The sequence below is a fragment of the Patagioenas fasciata genome, chromosome 3 (assembly GCF_037038585.1).
Source record: "Patagioenas fasciata isolate bPatFas1 chromosome 3, bPatFas1.hap1, whole genome shotgun sequence".
Lineage (NCBI taxonomy): Eukaryota > Metazoa > Chordata > Aves > Columbiformes > Columbidae > Patagioenas > Patagioenas fasciata.
In genome coordinates, this window is record NC_092522.1 from 21,093,650 (window position 1) to 21,114,163 (window position 20,514).

Below are 20,514 nucleotides of genomic sequence, written 5' to 3' on the forward strand. Positions count from 1 at the left end.
CGGCAGCTGCCAGAGGTTGTAGTGGGTTTGGGGAGAGCATCCTCCATCCAAACTGAAAAAGGATACAAGAGCACTGAATGGTGACGCGATGGCACGTGCCCAAGTTGTGTCCCAGCTACAGTCCGGTCTTCGAAAGTCCTTGAATGCATAGTGGTGATGGCGGCAGGGCAATACACTGGTCATACCACATTCCTTGAAAGAGAGGAGAGGAAGCACAGAAGATGGGTGTAGATGCTATGAGGTGTATTCTGGGTTGGGAGTGGGGAGGGTGTTGTTTGGCTGGGGTTTTTTTGTTTTGTTTCCTTTTTTTTTTTTCCTTTGCTTAAGAACTAAAACGGAGTAAAGCCCTTTAAAATTCCTTCTGGCCTACGAAAGTAGGAATGTCCTTCATCAGGAACTTGTGCATGTCAAGCAGAACCAAGGTGAAGTTTTAAAGGACCATAATCATGAGAGGAACTTTCACCATGCCCTGAAAATGGACAGCCACCCACGTACCTCAGAGGTTTACAAGAGCCTTTGATGTACCCTGTACAAACGACAACATAAAAGCAGAAGACTACATCGTGCCACAACCTGGATGCCAGATACCGTCTGTATTTGCGAGGTTTAGCCCTTGTTCTTTAACAAAAAGTGTATGATACTGGTTTAAAGATAAGCACTGCATTGACTCATTTTGTACACCTCGTGCATGAAAAATATTCCAGTTAAGTGTATTGTCAAAACATAGGTGTAGGAAATAATTCATGTGTAAAGTTGTGAATTAGTAACTTCAAGTTAGGGTTGCAAGGAGCTGTTTTAGCATGAATGCTGTCTGAAAAAGGGATGCCTGTTTCCAAGGAAATAGGTGTAACGGAGCACCAGCAAAGGAATGTGGATGTGTTCTTCAGTCTGAGACTCTTCGTTTCAGTGAAGTGACTGAATCTGGCCCTGGATCCAAACATGGAGGTAAGCTCCTGTCCTCATAAGGGAACAAACCAGAATCCATATATGCTGCTCCTAGCCTTTGACACATGCAGACCGACAGCAGAGGGCTAGGTTTGGGCCACCATCCTTCTAAAAAAATAATAAATAAGAAGGGGGAGGTAGTGTGCTATCCTAACCTGCCCTTCTGCCACCTCTGATACACAGAACAAAAAACCTTTTTTAGATGAATGCCAAAGCTGAGTGTGAGGGTCGGGTAATAGGGCTCTGTTCTTGTGTTGGGAAGCTTGAGTCAGGAGCTGCTCCAGATTTCATGTTCATCTGCTGGTAATCCAATGCTGCTGCGTGAGCTTGGTGGGGATCACAAGGGTTACACGCCTCGGCTGCTCTCCTGCTGCGTGCAGGCTGCTTTAGCTTGCATTAAGAGAATATTTGTGATCTGCGAGATTATGAGGCTCGCAGCTCCCATCGTGGAATAGCCACTGGGGAGGGATTCAGTCCAGCGTTGGACTGTGTTCCTGTCACACGGGCCGCTCATTCAAGCTCAATGGGGTAGTTTTCCAGAGTCTCAGGAAGGCTGATTAATTCACCAGGTAAGCACTATCAGAACAGTTTCTTACACTGGTCTGTTACTCACATATAATAGCAATTTTCATTTAAATATTTTAGTTTTCTCATTTTCAAAAGGGCTGAATCTCGTCATCATTGTTTTATTTAGCTCTTCTCTGCATAGGAGCACTCTGAATGTTTGCTGTCCTGCCTTTTGCATGTTACTGAGTGCAGGATCTGACCTGTACACTGATGAATGTTCTTAAATAATACACAAGAAGTTGCAAAGTTAGTGATGTTTGACTAGTGGAAATTATTAATTCTTAGATCTGGGGCAGAAGCTCTGATGTGGCACAAAGGCAGATAGGCTGCCAGGTGATGATGTCAAAAGTAGCATTTCAAAAAGAAGCGTTAAAAGAGCGAGCAGCAAGATATGATTGTAAGTTTGTGGGAGTGAAGGGGGTAAAAGGCCCCTGCCGTGCTAGGCAGTTATTTTATCCCAACTGAAATACTATTAGAAGAATGAGAGTTGCAAACAAAGGAGGAGCTAAACACATTACTGCTTCTTACCTATGGAATACGTGAGGAGATAATTCTGGCCGAGGGAAATGGTGAATTACTGCGGAAATTCTCCAGTCTGTTGAGTATGGTGCATTGAGATAAATCCTGTTCCTGCACTAGCAGGTGGTTTTCAGTAATCTTCCTGCCAGTGTCTCCAGTGTACAATGCTTTGTTGTGGGGTTTTTGTGTTGTTGGCTTCTTTTGAATCCTCCCCATTAACTCTTGGAATTGAGAGGAATTCAGAAATCCAGTTTGCGCATATTGTTAATATGAAAAAAAACCAATTCTGAGCTCTTCCAGAGGAAGCATTCAGGCTGGTAGCCCTGTGTGCTGTCCAAGTACAGTACTCCAGTTTGCAAAAATCATTTTGTAAATATTGATGCTAATCAAATCTTGCCACTCAAAAACAAGGCTTGGAGCATTTGCCTGTCCTCTTTCTTAGAAAACAACTAATGCCATCAATGACAAATGATTTCCATGAATTAATTGCCTGTACTAAAGGCTGCTCTGCTACCTGTGTGCAGCTGCACCACAGAGTTTCCTGGTCGTTCTGCAGTGGCATTGCTTAACTTTAAGCACCTGTCCTGTTGCCAAGGCATTGCCAGGATTTCAGTGACAGTGCAAGATTTTACTGGTATGGCTGGGATGCTGTGAGGAAAGCTTTTCTTAATGGTACCCAGTTCTTCCATCACTCAAGTAACAATTCACACTCAGGCTCAATCCATTACTACAGCATCCCAAAGGGTAAGGCCAACAGACTGCAGTTCAGAGGTTCTAGACTTGGCGTGCGTGTAAAGAGCTGAGTAACTTACTCAACACAGTTGTAAGGAGACTGGCTTACATTCTGTACAAGGAGGTACTTGATAGAATTTATCATTTCTTTTGCAACATCTAGAAGTGTTCAGTGTCCATGTTTCTTGTGTTCCAACTTCTAGCAGTTTCATTCTAGCACATTTTCTATAGCTGTACACCATTAGCAACAGCATTTTGTCCAGTCATAAACCAGGAATTTTGAATTTGTGTCCTGTTCAGTTCTCAGAGCTGCAGGGAACAGAGGGGCTTAGTCACCATGAGCTATCAAGACCAAAGCAGCCCAGCATGTGTTAATGCCAAATTCCCTCACAGTGATGTAGGAGGGAAAAAAAAAAATATCAAGTTATTTTAACCCTCTTACTTGTTTTTGTCTATGACTTTTTAAAAAAAAAATATAATTCATTGAGACAATATAAACAGTTTTAACGAACTTGTTTTTAAGACTTAATCTTTTCCATTGGCAATGATTACGTTCTTGTCTTACGTGTCTTCCTCACTCTGCAGGGGAGCAGCAGGAAGCAGTATGAGCTACAGGATGTAAAGCACGACTGGGAGAATCCTGTGCTGCCACTCTTACTCTGAAAATGGCTGATTTCCACCTGGATTTTAACTGTTTCCTGTAAATGTTAGGTAGGTGTCTGATTCTGTAAGCTGCTGAAGGTAAATGAGGTTGGGATGCCTGTTTGTCTGCCTTTCCACCTCTCCATCTTCCTTTTCGCTGCTGAATCTTGTTTCTCCATCCTGTGCCTGGAAATGGAGGCAAGAAGTTTGGGTGGTTCTGCTTCCTCGAGTGGTGGCAGGAGAGTGGCTTTGCTCTAGCGAGGAAGGAGGTTTTGATACCACGGGTTGAAGGCAGGGGGCTGCGTTAATGTGGCTGAGCCCCTCTCAGTGCTGTGGGTCCCTTGGTGTCCCCCCGTCTGTGCCCAAAGGCCACAGGTTCGGCACCAGAGCAGCCACAGCAGCGCTGGGGGCAGCTGCTCATGCTGCCTGATGTAAGAGGTGTGAAATGGGCTCTGAAGGACTTAACTTTGCGTGTCTGCTCCTGTTACTGAGCCCGTCTGCTGGCTGACAAGAACCTTGAGATAGGAATAACATAAAACAGCCTTTCACTGCAGCAAAGACATCAGCGTTTGTCTGTCCCAAAGCTAAACCCATCACAGGAAAATGTCCGAATTGTCTGCATCTGGCTTCTTTTAGTAACAAAGCTTCATTATAGGAGTGTCTGTCTCATGTACAGCAGTTTATGCAACATTGTTTATAAAGGAAGGGCCTGTGGGCTTCAGGGATACTATAAAGAAAAATACTAATATATGGTCATTGAGTATTTTGTATTGAATAGTGTATTTGTATTGTAAACAAGTGTAGTGAACCACAAGGCATGAAGACAAATAAAATGGCTTTCTCTGTGTTGCGCTGTGTAATGATTGGGTCAACGTCACATCATTTTTGTAATAACCAAGGGATGGCTCTGGAGATCAGTTTTCACTTGGTAAAGCTACAGAAGGACAGAGAAAGGAGTTGTGGTGTTAAACTGAGAGTCACCTTCCTGGTTGGCAGCAGCAAGTTTGACTTGTTTGCATTGCAAATGTCGCATCTCCCAGTTTCTTCCAGAGAAAGGTGCCAAATCACCAAGGTTGGCCTTTACCTGTAGGAGACTGGCCAGTATAAAGAGAACAAAGTATATGGTTGAAGAGAGAATCTAGGTGTTTGCATTCTTTAACACTTATATCCCAAGACAGCATTTTTCTTTGAGTCTGTATGTGGACTTTGAGTAGGTCTAATTACAAGCTGCATTTTAATACAGTGGAGTGTCCTACAGTCCTGTGACAAACATGGGAAGAGGTTGCTCCTGCCCTGAAATGTTCTTTTCCCCTCTCTGTACCACTCCCGTGCTGCAGGTAGCTGCTTTCTCAAGAAATGCTCCTTAAAATGAGGACTGACTTACCTATAAACCGTATTCTCTTGCACTGGCTTGGCCATATGCTCATTCTCCTGCAAGACTGATCTGTGGTTTAGTTAACAAGACTCTTTCCTGAGCAAGTATCTGGCAGGCACTCCTCCTCTTCCTCCGTTTCCCCCCTTCCCTGAGAAGGGAGCTCTCCTTTGCCCTCCCAGGAGCACCTCCAGTCCCTGGGCCCCCACCACATCCTGGTTCAGATCTGGCACTGGCTGGAAACCTGTGCTCTGATGTACCTTTTTTTTCCAGAGTTTTCTGTCTGCAGCAAGGCAGGAGAAAGGATGCAGGTGGGTGCTCTGCTGGGTGGCTTTCATGGACATGGTTTCAGTTTCCACCTGGTGTTGGACAAGGCTTCTGCAAAACTAGAACTCTAAAAGCTGTGACTTAAATACTGGACTTGCCTCCTCTGCAACACTCACAGGTAACAAAGCTAACTTCTCAGAGAAATTAGGTAATGTTTTGAAAATCTGCAGAGCCAATTTTGGATCCTTGTGCCTCAGATCTTCCTAGATAGCAGCACTTCAAAACACAGGCTTCCTGCCCAGAAAACCATTACTGTCAACATCTGGAAAACTATCCCTGAATCCAACAGGATTGAACTCTAGAAATGAGTTCTCCATCCCAGGACACTTCAAGAAAGTGATTGTCCTATTGTCACACCTGTGACCTTTCCAGCCAGTGTCCAACAAATTTTGAAAGATGTCATTGCTGAGAGCACTGAGGAAGTACCTTTTCTGAAACTGGACCCCAGAAATGTGCTGTGGCACAAGGACAAGCCTCGAAGTCTGCACAGGCAGCACAGAATTGCTGGAGACCATCTCTTTATTTATTTATAAAACAGATAATATCTATTTATATGGCTTAAGGCGACTTTGAGGATCATTTGTCTTCTTTTCTAACCAGTCCTGGGCTGTGATTGCACAGACCTCAGGACAGCACCTAATTTCAAACTTCACTGCCAGTTATTTTCAGAATCTTGTTTTATGACACAAAGTGTCCTTCTGCAAGAACTGGAGAAAAGGATTATGGCAACTTACCTTGGATTTAAGGAAGCACAAATCCCTTCACATCACCAACTTGAAGACAGCCATCAGTAATCCCTTCTGGAACGGAGGGCATGATTTATTTCTGTTTCAGGCCACATAAATTTACAGAGCTTCTTGCTTTGGTACAGAAGATTCTCAGCTCTGTACTGATAACAGTCCTGACTTGCTCCTGTAACCTACAGTGCTAACCTACAGGCAGAGCTTTCAGGAGAAGGGTGCAGCAAGCTGAAGCTGAAGGGAGAGCACGCTGCCCCAGAACTCAGGTGGCACCTGTGCCCTCTTGGCTGCCCCTCAGACAGGACTGAATGAAGTCCTGCAGGCTTTGCTACCCGGGCCCCAGAGACTCCCACTTCCAGCTGACCTGGGTACAGCTACAGACCTGCAGAAGGTGCAGCCTGACACCCTTGGAGGAAAAAAGAGTTACCAGTGAATCAGAGCGCTCTTGGATATAACTTATTTCCATGTGGTTCTTCCTCTGTGCAAGATACACAACATAGAAATGGTGTGACTACAACCAACTGCCTGAGCTTGCTGCCTAACCCTCACGTGCCTTCTGCGGAACTCCCACCGCCCGTCAGGAAAAGCAGGTACAGCCATTCCATCGTGTCAGGCAGGAAAAACAGCAGCTCTGATAACAGGTGTTTCATCACAGAAACTGAACTGCCCACCCGGGAGCATGGTGCCGGGACAAACCAGCAAAACATGCACAAATGCTTTGTTTGACAGCTGGCGGTTTGGTACCAAACAGCAAGAAGATATAAAAACTACTGGTTTATATACCACAGTTGTTGTTCCACCCTTTATCTCATTTGCCTAATTTGTACCTAAGAACAGAAGTGAGAGGATGTACATCCTGTAACAACCTAATGGAAATTATTCTTGCCAAACTATTCACCAGGGTTTTATTTTACTAACACCAGCAAGAAACAGATATTGGACAAAGTTCAGTAGATGACTGAACATCTACAGCTTCAAATACAAAGCACTGATTTTTTTTTTACATTCAAAATTTACAGCTTTTTTTATTCAGTTAAAAATTCACATAAGTTAGAATACAATACGCATTATTTTAAATACAGCTCAGGAAAAATAGCTACAGCACTATTTAAAAGAAGGTAACAGCAGCAGAATATTGTCTAAAAATAGGTTATTATGATGTAATTTAAAGTGTCACTTCTTCAAGTAGGTAAGAGTGAGCAGATCATTTAAGAATAAAATTACTGTTCTGGAACACTAAACCATCCTGATAATGTTTACATATGCTGAGCAATTAAAATACAATATATGTTTAAAACCTGGACAAAATGTTAGCAGTTTTAAAAAGCTGATATGCAAATAATGTCACATCAAGGTGCGTTAACAATGCTGTACCTAAAACCATCTTTAATTTCTCATAAGACTCTTAAAATAAATTTAGACTGCAAACTGTTCCAAAGGAAACAAAAAAGAAATGTATTGCAAACAAATCAAATCATGGTAATAGCTTACTTGAAAACCCTGCATATAATCCATACCACTGGCAGGAATTACCATGCTGTATTTATACAGTCTTAATATTAATGATGAGGCTATTATGTATAGTTCCACTCTGGGTTTATTTGCATTTAAAAACTGTGATACTCATAGCCTGCAGCACACCAAACAAAAAGTCTTTAAAAATGAGGGAAAGCTCTCCAGGAGAGCACAAAGTGCATTATTTTAAAGAGTGCTTCTTATATGTAGCTCTTTCTACAAATGCATCCAGCAAAAAGTGCTTTTTACTATAAAGACTGACATGCAGCATTATTTGTGCTTTTTTAAGGGCTTTGTATTTAATTGCTGCTGTACACTAGGATAGCCACAAATACTTCTATTTATCAGCCCTTTTGTGTTCCGGAGAGGAGAACAGGAGGGGCGAGAAGAGGAGGGATCTGAATGATAACATGTAAAAATACTTCACAACTGCTTGAAAAAATTGATCTTTTCTTTTTTGCTTTCTTATTGCTAGCAGCTGACATTGGAACTGACAAAGTGCCTGGTGACCACACTAATGTCACTCATTAACCGCCTCCTCTGTCAAAAGCGGGCAATGTGCAAAGCAGTATCAGTTCGTTACTACACGGAGAAAAATACCACATGAATCACAAAGCAGCTTCAGAGAATGTTGGTGATACTCACATTCTCTAACTGGAACATTATTCGAATAATTCAGCATCTCAATCCCAAGATGCTTTTGCAATAATCTTCCCAGTCAGAAGCTGAAGAGTGGTTTTACTTCTTAATGCGACTGAACTTTGTCTCTATATATATATTTTTATTTATGTTAAAATTTATCTTAGATATACTTATATAGAATTAATAATTTAAAAATAAGTTTGCATTCTAGATGGGGTCTTCTGTGCTTTAAATACTTATTTCCTATTGTATGAGGACATTTTGGCTCAGCAAATATCATCTACAAGTTTTGCCCCATTAATCCCACGATACGTTACTCGGCTGGGTCGAACCAAGACCCCATGGTTCAGCTTACAGGTGAAATAGCGCTTGTCCCCCACAGAACCGTCATTCTTTCCCTTGGCACTTCTGAGTTCGAGCCCCAGCCATATCCCTGGTGCAAAGTCTGTAGGACCAATGTACCTGATTGTCCCCATTTCGTTGGAGCTGGTCAGAAGAACCTGAGAGCCTTCGTGCAGCTTCACCGGTCCCTCCATGGTAGCTGTAGTGGTGTTACTCCAGCTGCGCCGCAACACGGAGCTCTTAGATCTAGTTAGGAAAAAAAAGGAGGAGAAGAAAAAAAAACAAAAAAGATATTTCTTTCTATAAAGTATCCAGGCAAATCTATAATTTTGTGAAGTGCAAGGGCAAAAAAACTCAAATTCCATTCTAAAATAATTGGTTTGATCTCATGTTACTAGCAAAACATGTAATAACATCGCCAGGCTAGAGCACACAGCAGTCTGAAATGCTTGGAAAAATCAATGTCCTCTCACCTGCTGCCAGGCTGTACAGTATTTACTGCAGGTGATAGTATTGGTAAATTCAGCAGTACAAAACATTGTATTTGGGGCTTCAAAGAGTTTAGCCAAAACTACTTTTAGTGTGCAAGGATCAGTCACAATCACCAGGACAAAGTGGAGGCCTTTACAAAGAGCTCCTGAACTTCACCCAGCTGTGTGAGAACACAAGAATTTGGAGCATATGCAGTGAACTGGAAAACAGTTTCAATGCCAACCTGAATCCAAGGACTGTACTCCTGGATACCCACAGAAACAGAGTCTACTACTGGTCCATTTTGGAAGAAAAAAAAAAAGGAACATGTAAAGATCTAAATATTATACACAAAGGTTTTATTTTGAAGAAGACACGGTAAAGCTAACAGCCAGCTCACCCAAACATTTTTAATTCAAAACACTCACCTAACAAAGGAGTTTCTTCTGTTTATCTCCTTTTGTGAAGACGCAGAAGTGGTGCTTAGACTGCGTCTAAAACCTAAGTGGAAAGGTTAAAAAGCAGTGTAGTACATTTTTATAATATCTTTATGAACTCATATTCTTTGTGGGTTTTTTTATATTCCTTCTTCTACATTTGATACACATTCTCTCCTCCAATTTGGAACTTAAGTGATGAAACTTCTCATGAAATTAAGTGCCCGTTACATTTTCAAATGTTCAGAGAGCACAGAAATGAAATTAAACAAATGGGACAAGGGTAATTTGCAGCAGTCTTTTCACAAAAAGCTGAGGTAAGGAAAAATAAAAATACTTCAAGTTTCTCACAGGAGTTTCAGTAACTGCATATAGATCCCTCCCCACACTTCATCAATCTCAGTTTAGATTAAGGAGAGCTTCAATTTATGGTTAACTCTGATTAGAATGCAATATGGTGATAAGGGAAGAGTGGCAACAGTCTTAACTCTGACAATTATTTCTGCCAGTTCAGGGTTAATAACAAGGGCAGTACTCCACAGTTCCTTTCACTGGCTACATTCTTAGGAAGGGAGCAGCCAGACTATTGGCTGGCATTTGAGTTCCTTGAAAACCCGTTGTGCTTTTGGAGAAGGGGGCTTTGTGCTGTGGGTTCTGGTTGTAGGACGGTCACCTGCCCAACCCAAGTCACTGCATCTTACGCTCCTACCTGGAAAAGTGTGATTTAGTTTACTCGATGAGGTCTCTGTGAGTGAATCCAAAGAACCTGTTAGTCTGAAAAGCAAGAACATAATGAAGAATTCATTGCAACTCAACTCTGAACTGCTGGAGTCCTTTTTGTCAAAGTTCTCATTCCTTCTCTTCTCCATCCAACTCCAGGAGACACTAAACTTTCAGCTGTAATCAGGCTGCTATGTAAGAGGTGCCTGGAGCAAACTCATTTATTCGAGTTACTTGCCTTTTATTCAGCAAGAAAGGATGTATAATTTTGAGGTAAGGTCTTTAAGTTTGGTGGAGGATATTCAGGGATAGAAAAGCAAGAACATGTCTGGCAGAATGATGAGATACAAATGCAGGAGGAAAAAGCATGGTATTCCTCAAATGTTCTTCCTGAAACCTCACAAAGAGACTATGAAGTGGTGGATGCTCAGTGCAGTTATCTGGAATGAGAACAGCATTTCCATTCATGTCCAAGGCAACCTCCTTTTATAACCAAATTCAGCTTAATGCATCAGGATTGGGTTATGGAACTAAGATTTAATGAACACAGAATGTATCAGAAATGGAGGCCCTGGATTGAAAATACCTGAACAGGTTGCAAGAGAAATAGGGAGCTGCATTTCTAATCTGCTTTAAAAAAGCTGATCTAAAACCTACTAGTTTTTTAATGGATGCTATAAACTTTCATCAACAGAAGAAAACATTTGTTTCTTCCATTTCTGCTACAAAATGTTTCTCACTGGAAACGTATTAAGAAAGCGTTTGGCGACACAAACATTACAACAGCGTCAGTGCTTACCTCTGCACACGAGATGGTGGTGCAAATATACCATATCTGGGAAGACAACTGAAGTACTGAACGCCTCCAACAGAACCATCGTTCTTCCCGTGAGGCTTGTCCAACTCAATTCCGCACCAGAATCCTACATTTCAAAACAGTAAAACCACAGTATTTTGAACAAAACACCACGGGCTTTTCTTCATCTAGATAGTTCGTGCTGTTGGCATTTATCCACATCAAGGAAAATGGTTTCTAGTTAGAAATTAAGAGTTGTAATATATATATTTTTTATTATTATCATCCATGTAACTATGCAAAAACGCATATCATAACCTAAAGAGAATTATCTCCGCGTTTTTGTTTGCTTTCAAGAAAATTATCGACATTTGATTTAATGCAGAAAAGGTAAACCCCTTGATATACGTACTAAAGGCAAACAGAATGTTGCTGAATGTAACAGTGGCCATTTGACAAAAAAGGAGACGAGAACAAAGAGCAGCAGTGGTTCAGGTTTTCCTCTCCAATCCTCTGACCACACGGTTTATGCCTCATCTGAGATCATCAACAGTAAAATTAAAGTTTTGATATTAATTCATTCCTTCTCTCCATCTAGCAAGTTTTAATTAACACAAATTGCAAGGCTGGTTGTATGATTTTGGGAGAAGGGTGTAAGAACCAGACCTGGCCAGCAATTCATCTCGTACAGAACACTGAGCAGGCATCAAGATGGTAATAAGCTTGATCATTCATAACCTGTGATAAATGTGAGCTAATTATGTAAAGGTGCTAAATTTCATACTCCATTAGCAGTCCTTATGCTATCCATCCCCAAAAGACTCAAAATTTAATTCAAGTCACTTGGTACTAAGGCACTGGATAAAATGGTAATTGTAATTAGCAGCCCAAGAAACTCAGGGCTGACAGCTTATCAATTAGAAGGGCTCAGAATGTCAGGTGTTGTTCCCTTCCTGTTTCCCAAATGAAATAAAGACCTGCATTGCAGTAAAAAGAAATTAAATTTAGGTAACTTCCAGAGCTTTGATCCACATTAAAATTGAAATACTTAAAAATGCATCTGTTACATTTGCTATAAATTTCTGGTTTTGCAAATGGTGAAGACTTGTGATCTTTCCATCCTCACTTCTTACAATACCATGTTTTTCTAGGAAAAAAAAAAAAATAATTTCTTAACTTGGAGGGAGAGGGAGGAGACTCACATTGTCCAACAGCTTTCTGATTTTACGCTTATTACAGTAAATTTGGAAAAGCAATCCTTTTCTCATTGTTTACTTTTTAAGTAACAACACGAAGGTAAGAATGATCACATGGAAGTGTAGAATCAGTTAACTGCAATATCTTAAGCAAAGACTTGCCTACAATGAAATTGGGGAAAGGGGCAAGAATGAAAAAAGTATGTAGTTTGTACCACAATCTCACATTCTGTCATTCTAACTTTTTCTTCTTTTGTTTTAAATATTGATGCCACAAAGTGTCAAGACAGAGTATTGCCGCTCACGTATCAATCAAATGACCCTCATTTAAACTAGGCACTTACACCAATACCAACTGGTTTTGCATTACTCTTGCAAGATTTTAGATAAGAACCTGTTAGTCTGAAAAGCAAGAACATAATGAAGAATTCATTGCAACTCAACTCTGAACTGCTGGAGTCCTTTTTGTCAAAGTTCTCATTCCTTCTCTTCTCCATCCAACTCCAGGAGACACTAAACTTTCAGCTGTAATCAGGCTGCTATGTAAGAGGTGCCTGGAGCAAACTCATTTATTCGAGTTACTTGCCTTTTATTCAGCAAGAAAGGATGTATAATTTTGAGGTAAGGTCTTTAAGTTTGGTGGAGGATATTCAGGGATAGAAAAGCAAGAACATGTCTGGCAGAATGATGAGATACAAATGCAGGAGGAAAAAGCATGGTATTCCTCAAATGTTCTTCCTGAAACCTCACAAAGAGACTATGAAGTGGTGGATGCTCAGTGCAGTTATCTGGAATGAGAACAGCATTTCCATTCATGTCCAAGGCAACCTCCTTTTATAACCAAATTCAGCTTAATGCATCAGGATTGGGTTATGGAACTAAGATTTAATGAACACAGAATGTATCAGAAATGGAGGCCCTGGATTGAAAATACCTGAACAGGTTGCAAGAGAAATAGGGAGCTGCATTTCTAATCTGCTTTAAAAAAGCTGATCTAAAACCTACTAGTTTTTTAATGGATGCTATAAACTTTCATCAACAGAAGAAAACATTTGTTTCTTCCATTTCTGCTACAAAATGTTTCTCACTGGAAACGTATTAAGAAAGCGTTTGGCGACACAAACATTACAACAGCGTCAGTGCTTACCTCTGCACACGAGATGGTGGTGCAAATATACCATATCTGGGAAGACAACTGAAGTACTGAACGCCTCCAACAGAACCATCGTTCTTCCCGTGAGGCTTGTCCAACTCAATTCCGCACCAGAATCCTACATTTCAAAACAGTAAAACCACAGTATTTTGAACAAAACACCACGGGCTTTTCTTCATCTAGATAGTTCGTGCTGTTGGCATTTATCCACATCAAGGAAAATGGTTTCTAGTTAGAAATTAAGAGTTGTAATATATATATTTTTTATTATTATCATCCATGTAACTATGCAAAAACGCATATCATAACCTAAAGAGAATTATCTCCGCGTTTTTGTTTGCTTTCAAGAAAATTATCGACATTTGATTTAATGCAGAAAAGGTAAACCCCTTGATATACGTACTAAAGGCAAACAGAATGTTGCTGAATGTAACAGTGGCCATTTGACAAAAAAGGAGACGAGAACAAAGAGCAGCAGTGGTTCAGGTTTTCCTCTCCAATCCTCTGACCACACGGTTTATGCCTCATCTGAGATCATCAACAGTAAAATTAAAGTTTTGATATTAATTCATTCCTTCTCTCCATCTAGCAAGTTTTAATTAACACAAATTGCAAGGCTGGTTGTATGATTTTGGGAGAAGGGTGTAAGAACCAGACCTGGCCAGCAATTCATCTCGTACAGAACACTGAGCAGGCATCAAGATGGTAATAAGCTTGATCATTCATAACCTGTGATAAATGTGAGCTAATTATGTAAAGGTGCTAAATTTCATACTCCATTAGCAGTCCTTATGCTATCCATCCCCAAAAGACTCAAAATTTAATTCAAGTCACTTGGTACTAAGGCACTGGATAAAATGGTAATTGTAATTAGCAGCCCAAGAAACTCAGGGCTGACAGCTTATCAATTAGAAGGGCTCAGAATGTCAGGTGTTGTTCCCTTCCTGTTTCCCAAATGAAATAAAGACCTGCATTGCAGTAAAAAGAAATTAAATTTAGGTAACTTCCAGAGCTTTGATCCACATTAAAATTGAAATACTTAAAAATGCATCTGTTACATTTGCTATAAATTTCTGGTTTTGCAAATGGTGAAGACTTGTGATCTTTCCATCCTCACTTCTTACAATACCATGTTTTTCTAGGAAAAAAAAAAAAATAATTTCTTAACTTGGAGGGAGAGGGAGGAGACTCACATTGTCCAACAGCTTTCTGATTTTACGCTTATTACAGTAAATTTGGAAAAGCAATCCTTTTCTCATTGTTTACTTTTTAAGTAACAACACGAAGGTAAGAATGATCACATGGAAGTGTAGAATCAGTTAACTGCAATATCTTAAGCAAAGACTTGCCTACAATGAAATTGGGGAAAGGGGCAAGAATGAAAAAAGTATGTAGTTTGTACCACAATCTCACATTCTGTCATTCTAACTTTTTCTTCTTTTGTTTTAAATATTGATGCCACAAAGTGTCAAGACAGAGTATTGCCGCTCACGTATCAATCAAATGACCCTCATTTAAACTAGGCACTTACACCAATACCAACTGGTTTTGCATTACTCTTGCAAGATTTTAGATAAGGACTTAAAGAACATGGACTTCAGTTGCAAAAATTAGTATTCATAAATCAGTTTCCATAATTCAGAACAACGCAATTCCATTTGAAAACACCTGCTTTCACTGCAATGTGGTTTTTAGCAAGGGTAAGGGAGGGAGGAGCTGAAAGGGAGAAGGATGAGAGAATGGCATTTTGGGGCTTTTTGAGATGCTCGTAACTGCTCATCTGTCTGACCTAAACACTTCTTAGTTAAGATTTAAACGTTCACAATTACCCTCTTAAAGATGCTAAAATGATAAGGATGAGACATGTATAAGACATGGTAAGAGCACCAGTATTGCAAGAGAGAAGCTGTCTCAAAAAGACTTACTACAATAAGTAAGGAGTAAAGGCATGTGTTTTCAATAAACTATATACCACTTCGGAGACTAAACTGAGGATTTTCAGAAAGCTTTGTAACAATACCTACAATTTCAACATCAAAATATTTCTCCTGATTAAGCTGAGTTAGTGGACAAGTAAAAAGTCATATTTAAAACCATTATTTTTCCTGGCAGTTACATTAAGTTTAAAAAAAAAAAAAAAATCAATTAAATTTAGGAAAGAGGAAGGAAGAACTTTGAAACAAACCAGTAAATTTAGATATTTGTTTTGGAGGGAGTGAGGAAAAAGATGGAGTTCTCTTAATGTTCATGTGCTCACATATCGGTTATTCCATATTGATTCTACAACATACGCGAAGACTATTGCAAATACCTGGTGCAAATTTTGTCATCCCACAAAATCTAACAGTGCCTGTTCTCTGTCCAACCACCAGCACTCTGTCTCCAACCTGAATTTCTCCTTCATCAAAACGATTTTTTCTTGTAGCAAGAGAACTATACAACCCTGTTCAACAGAAGAACAAGATCTGCGATTAGTGACATTGTATCTTTAAAATTCTAAAAATACTTAAATAGTGAGCCAAAGGATTAGTAAACAGTATCTATCTTTAATGTAGTGTACCTTTAACCCATGGCAACATACTGCAAATTTTGCTTAGACAAGGAATTGCTTTGCTTCCTCATGAACTGTGGACTACAGCCTTTTCTCTGCAGTTGAAAGGCACAGTGACCAGCTATAAAAACATTTTTTCCTCTTGAATGTGTGCTAAAACCTTTTTTTGAGTTGCTCAACTCAAGTTTATGGTTAAACTACCTCCCAGGTGTCTTTCCTGAACTATCTCAGATTCTGAAACAGCAGAAGTAGTTCTACATAAGTATTCACTACAGCAGTAAACTCCCACCTGTCAAAATACACCTCAGTAAAACAGACCATACCAGCACTAATTTTAGATGAGGCAGAAGAGACTCTAGTCACTGCTTTTTTATTGCTGCTAGTTGCATTTCGCTTCTTGGAGTAATTCTGTTTGCCTTCCAAGGAGGTAGTAGAAGAGGAAGAGCTGCTGTACCCAGGAAAACCTAAAAGACAGAAGCGGAAATAGTCCTTCAGAGATCATTTTTGGAAAAGGACAGATGAAGCAGAAGGGAAAGCTTCTGTATGAAGGAGGTTATCTGTTCTCTGTGGTGGGCAGAATACAGACTAAAGAGCCAAAACTAGAAGTTGTTAAGCAGCACTTACACAAACACCTGTCAGGAATGAGACAGGTGCACCTGACCCAGCCTCAGGAATACGGTGATAGCTGAGTGCTGGAAGAGGTCTCCAAAAGCCCATTCTTTTTCACTCTGCAAAAGTTCTAAATAGTCCCAAGCAAATTTATTAAAATATGGGAGCCTTACTAATAAGAGATCACACCACCACACTTTCAGCATCCAGCCTATTAAAGATTTGATGAGAAGTAGAAGGAAGGTGATATTATGTGAGTGAATTATTGTCTGGATTAAAGCCTACTATATTCCATTACATACTGTATTAATATTAAAAACTGTACTCTAAAGTAAGAATGGGAAATAAATCACTTTTATCTGCATTTGCAAACCCTGATGTCTAAACTGTCTGATAAGATTTATGTTCAGCTTTCCTCCTTCCTTTTCAAGGCTCTCCCCAGTTCCTCCCTTTCCTACCCTCAGGAAGGCATGCCTAGCCCTCAGTTTCTCAATGTGAAAAATTAAGATAGTATTGGATAAAAGTTACTCCTGGGGAGATCTTGATGGGACACGAGAGGGAAATTTTTCACTATGAGAACAATCAGCCTTTGCAATAATTTCCCCAGGCAAGCAGTGGATTCCCCAACACCAGACACTTCTAAGTTGCCGCTGGACAGGGTGCTGAGCCATCTTTTCTAGACAGTATTTTTGCCAAGAAAGCTGGGACCAGATGACCCTTGTGGTCCCTTCCAACCTGGTAGTCTATGATTCTATGGCTTATAGAGGTTTCCAGCATTCTGAGAGGCTTAATACTTTAGGTTTCACAAAGCAAAAGAGTTAACATGTTCAATTTTTTAATCCTTCAGTTTGGCAAAACAGTAAAGAACTGCAGAACAGTAAATTCAGTGGGTCAAAGCAAAAGCTTAGGTACTTGGAGATATCAATCTAAAGACTGAGATATTGGCTGCAGCTGTCCTACAATGAAGAAAATGCAAATTACTAAATGATTGGTGACTAAACAGGCAACCTTCAAGTCAAAGGTATTATATAAATATACACCTGCGTTTGTGAACACATACTGCAAGTCCATATTTAAAAGTCAGTCCAGTAATGGATTCACTGGAGGTCAGACCATCACCAAGCACTTTTACATGAGTGTAACAAAAGCTGCTGAAACTAAACCAGCCATTGAGATGCTTCATTTTGTAGGAAATCATGGGGCAGGAGAAGGAAGAACAAAAGGGACTTCAGCAGGTCTTACAATCTACTTCTCTTCATCAGGCAAAACACCTGTTTGTTAGCTCACTCCTGAGAAGCGAGTGTTTGACCTGTTCTTAAAAATCTCCCATCAGGGCGATCTCAGGACCTGTCAGCAATATATTTCACCACATCATTATCTACACTGTTCAAAGGATTTTTTTCCCCCCTAATATAAAGGCCTAAATTACCACAGTTTTAGCTCAAGATTTCTTACTCTTGTTACACATGTTGTTAATCACACAATCACAATTCCAACAGTCTCTACTCCTAAGTCATGTTTTATATCTCCAGTTACTGTGGTGGCTTCTCTGAATTCTCTCCAGATGACTCGCATCTTTTTGAAATGTGGTATTTAAAGCTAGATCTGTGTCCTAGCTGAGGCCTTACCTGTGCCAAGTGAAGCATCCAGGTCACTTTGCATTACCTCATGGCTGACAGCCCATCGCAGTGTGCTTCCCCTTTTGCAACGGGACAGCATAGATGACTCTCGTTTACCCTGTAATCCTCAGTATCTCCAGGTCCTTTTATGCAGAATTATTACTGGGCATATCATTTCCAGGGTGTATTTATAGAGTTGACTGTTTCAGCCTTGCTCCAGAACTTTGTAGTTGGCCTTACTCCTCTCCATCTTTTTCCCTCCCCACCATCCCCCCAAGAGTTTTTCCAATTTGTCAAGGGTTTCTGGGGAGTTTGTTTAAAAACAAACAAACAAACACCACACAACAGAGTCAGCACAAACTCCAGGAAAACCCCAAGCTGAACTACTTTCTAAGTTGGATTTTTCTAAAGGTTCTGCACCTGCTTTATAGCAGTATCAGCTAAACCACTAAATCACAAAATGAGGCTTCACATCACTTACAGCCTGTGAAGCCTTTGGAGTCCTATTAATTGCAGATATCACATATCCATCAAACACAGACACTATCCTGCCAATTATTTTCATCGCATGACCAGAACCTGAAGACCAAGCCATTAAGTGCCCTCCATGAACAAAATGTTGGAAACCTCTGTCTACACAAGTTTTCTAGCTCACCTCTGAAAAAGTACCTGATTGGACAGTACTTAAATACCTTACACTGGCCTCTTGCCCAAGTCTCTTCCTTACAACTGCTCACTGAGAGAGGATATAAAAAGATGCTTTTCTTCAAAGAAGGTATACTGAAATTCACACTTCAAGTTATTCAAAGAAATATTGCTTTTACCAACATTCCTAGTATGATTCTAAAGAGAAAACCTCAAAGGAAACCGGATTGTTACAATTCGTTAAAGACAGCCCTGAAAGCGACGTCCCTTTATGTTTTCATTTGGCAAACAACATACTGATGCAATAGAAGTCACTATCCCATTCTGAAACTAGATAATTGCAGAGGATGATTTGTATGTAAAAGGAACTTTTGAAAATGCTAGAGTTTCATTTTTCATATTTGAAGTTCGTTATTATGAGGCTTCCATGATACAATGCCAAGACTGTTAAGTACTGTTAGATGACAACACTTTATAATACAAGTGTGAACATACAGATACAGGAGAGAAAAAAAATTCCAACAGAAGATGTGCACGACTCTTCATTAAAATCTAGGCAGTAACGACACAGGGCAAAAGGTCTCCTCCCCTCAGAAACCCTAGAAGGTAACTCTGCAGATCCTCTGGAAAATCATTCACTAAGAGACACCTTTCAGCTCTAAGGGCTTGTCAACATTCTTGGCCACACATATGGATCAAAGCTGTTATCAAACCAACACAGAACGCCAGCCAAACACCCACACAAATTACTCTTGCTCCTGGGAAAATAAATGTGTACAGCGTGCTTGGGACTTGAATACAGACAGGCAGGGAAACTCTTTCCTATAGATAAAGGACTTTTTCAGAGGTATGGCAGTAATAATACTTCCTCTGGTCTACTCAAAATTTTTCTCAAGATGTTAAAAAAGTTTTAAAAATTTCATTACCGTCTTTTGCAGGTACAGCTTTGCCCCTTTTAGGAGTCATAAAGTTGGTTTCAGAAGCACTGTCTTTTTTTGGCATATTTAATCCTATAAAAAATAATATATACAATTAAATATATACATCCTAACAATGAAAAATAATTTTACAGGTAAGTCATACACAACAAACATTTGACAGATCTGCAGATGAGCGGATGCATGGATAAAACAGACAGAACCGTACAATTTCTTAGACTCTTGATAAATGGGTAAGACAAGACTGCAAAATTGTTCTGATGGATAAGCACAAATGTTTAAACCCCTTAACACATTAAACCAGTGCAAACTATCTTGACCAACAATAAACAAATTATCTGAAAATTATTAATGTTTATATTGAAGGAGCTTTACTTAAATTTTTGAAACATTTATATTTATTATATATGCAACATACACTTTCATAGTACTTAAGGTATACTATTCACTAGGATTAATTTCGCAATTTCTGCATTAAAGATTATGCATAAAAGTTTAGAGATCAAATCTTCAGGCTGTCTACAAATACTGAAGTATGGCAATAGCATCTCTTAGAGCAGAAATGTTGTGATATGCATGTGAACTAGTATTGCCACAAAGTTATAATTTGTGAACAGTCATTTTGCATTTCTGACAGTTTCCTACCCTAACTCAATGAAGAACAAGCTTATCTATGATGAATCCTCTCCCATCATGAAAGAAAAATCGTATCTTTTTTATGTAACTATTTCTCTCAGCTTAATTCAGCTACAGGGAGTGAAGTAGTTCACAAATCTATTATATTTTCAAAAATTGTATAGTTTAGCCATTAAGGCATCAGAGCTAAAAACTAGTGTTTGTGACAGATAACATATTTCTCAATTTGATCACAATAATCCTTTTTCTAAAAACATGAAAAAGACCTATTATCATCAATTTGATGGATTGTTCAAATCCAGTAGAAACAAATCGAATTTGAAAATCATATACAGTATTATATTTTACTTTGTAGATATGATTATAAGCTGAAAAAAGCGTATTATTTTTTCTTGGATCA

The 20,514-nt window shown here is 39.6% G+C and overlaps 1 protein-coding gene across 1 annotated transcript in view; it reads right to left on the minus strand.

Moving 5' to 3' along the window:
• Positions 1-6,766: 6,766 nt before the first annotated feature.
• LOC136099392 (CAP-Gly domain-containing linker protein 4-like) overlaps positions 6,767-20,514 on the minus strand; it is a 34,429-nt gene continuing 20,681 nt past the window's right edge. The window contains exons 13-19 of the mRNA XM_071805922.1: positions 19,467-19,550; positions 15,991-16,131; positions 15,428-15,559; positions 13,111-13,234; positions 9,961-10,025; positions 9,243-9,315; positions 6,767-8,589 (exon numbers count right to left, since the gene is read on the minus strand). Of these exons, the coding sequence (XP_071662023.1) occupies positions 8,268-8,589; positions 9,243-9,315; positions 9,961-10,025; positions 13,111-13,234; positions 15,428-15,559; positions 15,991-16,131; positions 19,467-19,550 (941 nt within the window). The 3' untranslated portion in view covers positions 6,767-8,267. The remainder of the gene's footprint in view (positions 8,590-9,242; positions 9,316-9,960; positions 10,026-13,110; positions 13,235-15,427; positions 15,560-15,990; positions 16,132-19,466; positions 19,551-20,514) is intronic.